The sequence below is a fragment of the Phaseolus vulgaris genome, chromosome 3, assembly GCF_000499845.2.
Source record: "Phaseolus vulgaris cultivar G19833 chromosome 3, P. vulgaris v2.0, whole genome shotgun sequence".
Taxonomy (NCBI): domain Eukaryota; kingdom Viridiplantae; phylum Streptophyta; class Magnoliopsida; order Fabales; family Fabaceae; genus Phaseolus; species Phaseolus vulgaris.
In genome coordinates this window covers 40,175,734-40,184,565 of record NC_023757.2, presented here as the reverse complement: position 1 = coordinate 40,184,565, position 8,832 = coordinate 40,175,734, and the positions used below count along the sequence as shown (strand labels likewise).

The 8,832-nt window shown below is 35.6% G+C and overlaps 2 protein-coding genes across 2 annotated transcripts; one reads left to right on the top strand and one right to left on the bottom strand.

The window, feature by feature from the left end:
- Positions 1-1,018: 1,018 nt before the first annotated feature.
- LOC137807661 (uncharacterized) lies at positions 1,019-6,570 on the top strand. The gene is made up of 8 exons (XM_068608407.1): positions 1,019-1,372; positions 1,672-1,885; positions 2,751-2,874; positions 2,957-3,294; positions 4,282-5,085; positions 5,265-5,379; positions 5,550-5,749; positions 6,183-6,570. Exons 1-8 carry the CDS (start codon positions 1,293-1,295, stop codon positions 6,273-6,275), a joined length of 1,968 nt encoding a protein of 655 aa, XP_068464508.1. The 5' UTR covers positions 1,019-1,292; the 3' UTR covers positions 6,276-6,570.
- On the bottom strand, positions 6,486-8,330 carry LOC137807662 (peptidyl-prolyl cis-trans isomerase CYP26-2, chloroplastic). Its single transcript, XM_068608408.1, has 2 exons — positions 6,904-8,330; positions 6,486-6,759 (listed from the first exon to the last, which is right to left on the bottom strand). The coding sequence occupies exons 1-2, from the start codon at positions 7,959-7,961 to the stop codon at positions 6,657-6,659; spliced, it is 1,161 nt and encodes a 386-aa protein (XP_068464509.1). The 5' UTR covers positions 7,962-8,330; the 3' UTR covers positions 6,486-6,656.
- Positions 8,331-8,832: the final 502 nt, after the last annotated feature.

Sequence of the window (8,832 nt, the reverse complement as noted above, 5' to 3'; positions counted from 1 at the left end):
GTCAAAATTATAAATATATATATATATATAATTTATGTTTTCGTCTAAAAGGGGATTCAGTAAGACCCCTTATCTTCGGTTAGTCAGTCAATCACTCTTCCTTCTTCCACTTAGCTCACAACTTCACCTCACCTTTGTCAACCTTTGATTCTTCACTTTAGTCAAACTCCTTCTTTATTCGTAGGTTTTCGATTGGGAGTACACTTGCAAAAGGTGCTCCAATGATCAAGTAAGTGTTCGATATTCAGTGCTTGCTATAATTAATGTGCGATAATGATGTACTTTTTTCTTGAAACTTGTGACTATTTATATGATTATCATGAGTCCATTATTATTGGACCGTATTAGCGTTTGGATTTTGGTTAAGACATGTTACCTAATGTTTACTTACTGATCAAACTCGTTAATCTTCTTTTGATCTTTAATACCTTTTGAACATGTCGTCGAACTAGGTACTGAGGTATTTGGAATTCATCTGGTACAATTTATGAGCTTAAACTTTTAATTCATGTGTTAGACTAACGTTTCATAATAATTATGTAGCATAATTATGAAACTCAAAATAAAGAAAAAAGAGTTTTTGTCTATGATATGATATTCCTATTTGTCCAATAAACTCGTATCACGCATGAAGTGTGAAGAATAAGAAATCAAATGTAGATGTCATGAGCAACTTGATGCATGATTATAAATCATAAATCTTAAATTCATGACTCCTCTAATCAAATAATGGTCAAAACTTATTTTCTTCTCCTTATTATATTCTATTTAGTTTTTGGTAACTTTGAAGTTATCTTCTTTTTCACATTCCTCATATAATAACATCAAATTCTTTTAACCTTATTTTTTTTTAAATAATATGTTAAATTTAAACAAATCATATAATAAATATATATTAAAAATGTTAAAATTAGAATTAACATACACATGAAAATGTAAAACAGTAAAAATAAATTTTAACGAACAAAATAAAATAAAATTACGAGTTAGAATAAATTGAGCCCAAACCCAAAGAATAGGCCTAGCATTATTTGTGTGAAGCGAATCCAACCTTCATGATACATACGTACAGTTGCTATTGGAGGAGAGCCACAATCCAAACAGGGCCTTTAAATTTGAAGCAGGTGAAGGCGAGTTCGGAAATCACCGTAGCCGCTATTTAGGCCAGCGGAAGTGAAACAGAACGCCTTTGATCTCAAACTGAAACTGAAATAGGCTTTTAGGTTTGCGTTTGCTTTGATGCTCCACTCACTCTTTTGTTTTGAAATCTGAATTGAAGAAATAATTTAGAAATGGTGCAAGACTCTGAGAAGAGATTCCATTCCATCATGGACAAGCTCTTCCATCCTCCCAAACCCCCGTCCTCATCCAGGTTCTCTTTTTCGATAATTTTCTCGCTTTGCAATCCATGAAATTTCATAATAACACGATATGAATCACGATAAACGTTTATATCTACACTCATTACATCACATTGCGTAACAGTAGTTTGCTAAATTCTAGTTACTGGTTACCAGTGTTGCATCTTGCTACTTCTGTTAATTTGTTTGCTATGGAATTTGATTTGAAGTGTTTAGCGTGTGTGCTTGTATCATTGGTTTTTGTGACCAAAATTTTGTAGGAAATAGGGATTGGTAATGATAACTAATGCGTCTGTGGTTGTGTTTGCAGTTCATCTGGAGTGCAGTTATCAGGGAGTAAGAAACGTCCTTACCAGTCAGGGTTGATGGAGTTGAATCGGAGAGGGGATGTTGCTGATGGACAGCAGTCCTCCTCGGCAGCGACCACGGCACTGCAGGGACCACTCTGCCGACCGTGGGATCGTGGTGATTTTATGAGAAGATTAGCTACATTCAAATCTATCTCATGGTTTGCTAAACCAAAGGTAATTTCTTGCTGTCTATATTCTTCTCCCTACTGATAAGGGCGTGTGTGTTTGGGACTGGGGTTTTACAGTGAAAGAACAAGATTATTAAAATAAAAGATCGTGGCAATAACTTTATATTAATCTGTTATTAAAATATTATAAAATTTGGTTATATATATCGAAAATTAAAAAAAATTCCCTCCCTTCCCTTCAAAATTTGGCTCCTAAACACACCTAAAGTGAATCAATTCTTGTGTTTTTATTACTGTGTACCGCCATCTTAGTGCCATGGTTATAATTCTAAGCTTTCAGTATATGTGTGTGGGTGTCCATGCGTTGCTAAAATATAAGAGGCAGATACACCATAATAAACTGGAAACAATGTTTGATGAAGGTACAAAGTATGGGAAACCTTTTATTGATTAGTCAAATTACAAAACATTTGGCTAATTGGGAATTTTGCTTCATTCAGTCTATTTGTAAACTATGAAGGAATTCTTAGAAGTAACACCCTGTGCTAGTGAAGATGCCTTATATGATTTGTCAGTCCTTTATAGATAAGCTGTTTAAGATAGGCTTGTTCTACTGAAACTCAAAACTAATTCTATTTGGCTTTCTGCTAGGTTGTTTGCTTTTAATTAAGAATGACAGTCCTGTTGAAGTAAAAACTTATCCTCCTTTAACAATATCTGGCAAAGAGTATCATCTACTTTTATAAAGAAAGTCTCTTGCCTCATGGTTTATGACTTCCATTTGTCAAGAAATGATTCGGCTGTATAATTAGTAAACTTTGGTTTACTGCCAACCTTCTTTGTCATCTTTCCCCACACTGTTTCTGCCAAATTTTATGGCATATAATTTTATGTCTGATATTTGCATTCAGGTAGTGAGTGCAGTAAATTGTGCTAGTAGAGGTTGGATCAATGTGGATATTGACACCATAGCCTGTGAAGCATGTGGAGCACGTCTTCTTTTCTCTACACCAGCATCTTGGAATCAGCAACAGGGTATGTTGTTGTTCCAGTTATTATATTACTCACAACAACATTCAATGATATGAGTTTTCTAACTAGAATGTCTTCTGTTCAGTGGAGAAGGCAGCATTAGTATTTAGCTTAAAGTTGGGTAATGGACATAAATTACTTTGCCCATGGATTGATAATGCCTGCAATGAAACACTGGCACGATTTCCTCCTACAACTCCTGAGATATTAGTTGAAAATTTCAGAAAACACTGTTTTGCACTCTTACAACTATCAGCTCTTCCACAAATTTCATCTTCAGCTATAGCCTACATTCAAAGCCAAAGCCCACTTCTGGAAGACTTTCTTGGACAATCTTTGCTGCTGGAGTATGGAAATGGATCTACTGAAAATTTTGGGATTGGGGATCTTAATAGTCAGGAGGAACTGAAATTTTATTATCAGGTAATTACTGATTTTCTATTACGTTCAAAAATCTCATTTTCTGTACCAGTATGACAATATTTTCTTCAATTAGTGGATGTGATCTGGTATGGTGGTCTCGTTTTGTGTCCATTTTTGTTGATGCTGAATAAACATGACACTTATTTTCTAGATAGAATTTCTCTGTTTGCTCACAGGCTCGTGCACTTAATTAACATTCTTAAGATAGATTCTTCATGTATTTTTGACTTAGGTGCTGCTTTATCAGTTGGTGCTTTTCAAAACTGAACCTGTCTTGAACTACGATTCATTTGCAAACGAATTAGAAGCAAGATTGTCAAACTCATTATGAAAACTTATTGCAGCTTCATTGACTTGTAAACTCATAACTGTTCACATAATACGAAAATAAATATTAAAATCCTTTTTCCTACTTTTGGAAGTGGGCGTTGAAACAGTAATTTTGGTTGAGTACCTTGACCAACCAATTTCAGACATTTTGTAAAATGGTGACTGACAATACATACAATTTATGCTTATGTGCATGTAAAATGTAGACAAACAATTTCAGAGTTAAAACAAAACCCACAAATTCGTTACTTTGAACGGTTCTGACTGAATTTCTCAAATTCACCAAGTCAAACAAAAATGAATTGTGTTCAAGTCAACACATTTTTTCACTCCTAGAATTGTTAACCTCACACAAGTTTAAAATTAAATTCATGAGTTTAACAACCATGATTAAGGTTGAAACTTGGCTGATGATATTATGTATCTGTCTCTTCCATACATATGTTCTTCATTTTAAGCATAACATAAGTAATGTTTATCCTGGATTTTTATCACTAAATGGCCAAATGGTTTTGATGAATCGTCTTGTATCAATATATTTTCATTATCTCTCTACCCTTTTATTTTTCTTTAGGAAAACATCTTAGTGTATATATTAACATTCCTTTATTTTCTCCACTATGAAATAATGATTACTGGTGCTCTTAAATTTTGCAGGCTCAAAAGCTTATAAGTTTATGCGGTTGGAAACTTCGTCCTCTACCTTATGTAGTTGATTGTAAGGATTTATCAGATCAGTCTCTAAAAAAATCAACTACTCTTGCAATTCATTCTGTTGGCACTGATGAAAATAAAATAGATGAAAATTCCATGGATTCTATTGGGGAACAAGTGGATCCAAATTCTGCAGTATTAGATTGCACCCTATGTGGAGCCACTATTGGATTGTGGGCATTCTGTACTGTTCCCCGGCCAGTGGAATCATTCAGACTAGTGGGATATGCTGAAGTGAATGGTGAAAATGCTTGTGTGGTCCACAATTTACTGAATAAAGATGATCTTGAAAATAGGCAGGGTGCCAGGCCTGATGTTGCAAATTCATCAAAGGATACTTCTTCAAGTCTAAATATGACAATTGCAGGGGGGCCTCCCCCAACAAAGCAAAACTTTAAAGCAATAATATCTCTGCCTGTTATTGGTCAGAATTTAAGGGCTCGTCTTTCTTATGATTCTAATTTTAGGGATCATGCTTTTGTTAACAAAGGTGGTAATGAATCAAATTTACAGGAGAAAACTGACAATATCATTAATTCTTCTATTGGAGAACTTGTTCCCGAGTCATCTGAACCCAGGGAGACCGCAGATTATGAAAATGGTTCTCAAACAAGGATCTGTGATTCAGATGTTATCGTGGACACCCATCATGCAGGACAATCATTTTGTCTTAACGATAAGATGACTACACACACAGATGCTGATAAATTGAATAGTTCAGCTGCTGGATATTGTAGTGGTGCTCAGGTTAGTGGTTTTTATTTGTCAAATGGACAGATAGTAACTTGTGACAATTATAGAAATAAATTATTGCCTAGTTATTATCTTTTCTGGTATTCAAAGACTTAACAAAATGCTTGATCATAAGTAGTTTTGCCATGACAAGTTGTTTGGAAGTCCACATTAACTATAGTATTGCTGTACAGAAAGACTCTGCAGAAGGTGAAGCACTTTCTGTTTTGCGTAAGACTTCCGATGGCAAAGTTGGTACTGACAGAGAAGAGAATCCTATTGGTAGTGAAGATGTACATTCTAGTATAGGTAAGCACTACGATATGGTTCGTTCATAATTCATTAACACTGAATGTTTGTATATTCTAACAATTATATCTTTATCTGTTCGGCATTACATTATGTAGTTCACTTGTCATCATGAGTTAATTTATTAGAGAAATAGAAAGTTTACGAATCTTCATTCCTTTGCTTTCCAGAGAAGTTTAAGAACCCAGCACCTTCTGATAAAGCAACGGAATTTGATCCAATCCGGCAGCACAGACACTTCTGCCCCTGGATTGCATCAATAAATGATGGGGAACCTGGGTGGAAACAAACATTATCTGCTCTGTATCATCAGAAAAATCCGTTGCCGCGTTCACCAAATAGATCCCCCTCATCTTTTCCCATTGTTAAGGTATTTCTTGCTGATACTAGGACTTGTATTTAATCATTGGATGGCTATTATATATCACAGTGACCCTGTCTTATTTTAACATAATTCAATCCATTCTTTGACAGACCATGAACGAAAACCAAAACCTTAAATCTGGATTTAAATTATTCAACCTGTATCTCAAATTAGTCATTTATATAAGCGTACGAAGTGTGGATAATTGCCAATACTGTTGTAAAGAAGACAGAAAGCCTGAAAGTATGAAATTGTAGTCTTTCATATTGTCTCTATTTTACCGTGGCTTGTTTTCCAACACTGTTGCAAGTTGCATCAAACTATTCCTTTCGTGGTCTGTAAACATCTGCATATGCCTAATTGACTGTGCCTAATTGAGTGTGGAATGGTTACTTAGGGAGATTCACTGTCTTGACATATAACATGTGTGTACATGCAGGTGGATGATCCTGTGGGTTCAATTAGAAAGCTTTTCATGTCTCCATCAACGAAGAGAATGAAGTCCACTCATAATATGGGGCAAAATACATAATTGCTTGGACCCATGACGTAGGGCATAAGAGAATTAGTAATTCAAGAACAGCTCCCTCCTAGATCTAGATGTGGTGTATACTGTCATTTTTTTTTTGTGGTATGCTATTCTATTTAAAAGCCTTGTAATTGTTGTATCAATGGTTTAATTTTTTTTAACTGAAGATATATCTTAACAAAAGCAGGTGATTTGTCTGTAATTGACAATTAGTTTGTCATTTGGAACCGAGCTGCTGTAATATTTTCCCCCTCATATTGTAATACAAATGACAGACATTACGTAGGGTTGGATGACAGTGGTGATTATTATAGAATGTGACATTTCTTCTTACATATACTCTGGAAATCAACTAAAGAAGGGAATCGATAATACAATTTTGTCTTACTGCATTAAACCGCAGTTTGTAACAATGACCTTTGAATAAGGGCGGTTGAATCCTCTTTCTGCTACAACAGCTCTCTTGTCTCCTATCAGCTTTGCCACCCTGTAATAATATAAGTATAATTGCAATATTATCATAGGTACATGTTCAACTGTATATAGCAGATATAGGGAAGAAAACAAAGAATGCGTGCCTCAAGATCAAGTCATCATACATGATTCGATAAATATTGTCTGTTTGACTCACCTAAAATATGGAGATCCTGTATTCTCCTGTACAGTTTTAACCTGACCGATCCTCTGCACAACCTCCATGCCTCCTATCACTCTTCCAATTACAAGAGACGATGTATCCAATTCTGGTGAGTCCTTTGTAACTATGACAAATTCTGTACCATTAGGATCAATACCTACTTCTTCTTGATCAATCTCCAGCTTCCCTTTCTTTGCAACCAGCTTCATCTTTGGGGGTGGTTTTGACGGGTTTCTCACAATAATGCCTACACTTCCAGTCACGTTTTTAGTCCCAGGACATTTCTCATACTCCCTCTCCCATTCCTGAACTAGACTATTAGGTCCTAAGTTGCTACCTGTCCTCGAAGAAAATTCAGCATCCACCCCATAAGATCTAAGGCCGCCATGTTGAACATAATTGGGCATGATTTTGACAAACTCTTTTCTTCTGTAGCTAATACCAGCGGCTCCACTTACAACCTTACTGAACCTGTCAACTCCTGCAGGGACCTCGTCTCCATAAAGCCCTATAGTAACGCGACCAGCAGGTTCACCATCAATAGATATGTCTAAGAATACTTGTTTGGTAGTTTTTCTCTCAGTGCAGCTAGGAGTGGAAGTCAGATTCTCTTCTGTTTGATCGCTGTTGCTTGTGTTAGTAACATTTTCTTCTGCTAAATTCAAATCTTCTTCCTGTTGGTTACTGTTACTTGTGTTAGCAACATCTTCTGCTAAAACCCTATTCTCTTCTGCTCGAGCACTGCTGCTTGTGTTAGCAACATCCTCTTCTGCAAAAACAACATTCTCTTCTGGTTGATCACTGTTGTTTGTGTTTGCAACAGCTGTTTCTGCTCTTGCGCTGGATCCATTCACTACCTGAGTACCCCAGAGAAGTAGCAAGCAAGAGTTGCTGAAGATTGTGAGCTCTCTACGTGATAATCTGCATTGCTGTTTAAGGATTGGGAAAGATGGAGAAGTGGGTATTAATTGAATTGGCGAAAGTGATGGTGGTATCGTGCGAGTTGGAGGATTGAATGGTTGGGTGGAATAGCGCACTACTCTTTGTAGCATTTCTGCGTTGTTGAATTTGCAATACTCGAGAATTGGTTTATGTTAATGTCTGCATTTGCTGTTCATTTCATTTATAGGGAGATCATGGGATTAAGAAAAAAAAAACGAAGCAAGGAAGAACAATAGATAGATAAAGGGATACTGATGAGATTTCATGGATAAGAAGATGCAAATAGCTATATTGTATAACAGCCGTTCGTTTGTTCCGTGTTATAATTTTAGGTACACCAATTTACGTGGGTCCCTTTTGATATTGAGAAGGAAATATGCTGAAGAGGCACCCAAAATATGCACACATTCATTTTAGCTTTTCGCTTCCTAGATATCATTGAGGTTTAATCTCTTAAATTTCAACATGGTCAGTTAAATTTTTTCAATTACTTATTTACAAAATCTTTACCTTTCAGCTTTTAGATTTAAAATGTTCTATTCGAATTCTTATACATATTTTCCAATATTTAATTCTAGCAGTAAGAATTAATAACTTAAAATATAATCAAATAACAAAAGGAATTAAAAATAACATGTTTATAAGACTAGAATCAGCATAAGACATATTCTCGTTCATTATTTTTCTGGTTGACACCAACTACTTTCTTCTTTACACTAATTCTCTCGGTCCCATAGTGGACATCAATTGTTCTCGAACGGGTCCGCAAGATCGACACTCTGACTTGGCATTCGGTCCGACCGACACAATCAAAACCCTAACCTCTAAACATGATTAACGAGATTAATTAACGATCAAGTACTAGGTAAGACACTCCTAATAATGACTCAACTCCCTAATCCTGCCCATTAACAAAGGGTCCATGGTAATCATATAAATAGACACAAATTCCAAAAATGAGTTATGTCATCATCCGATACT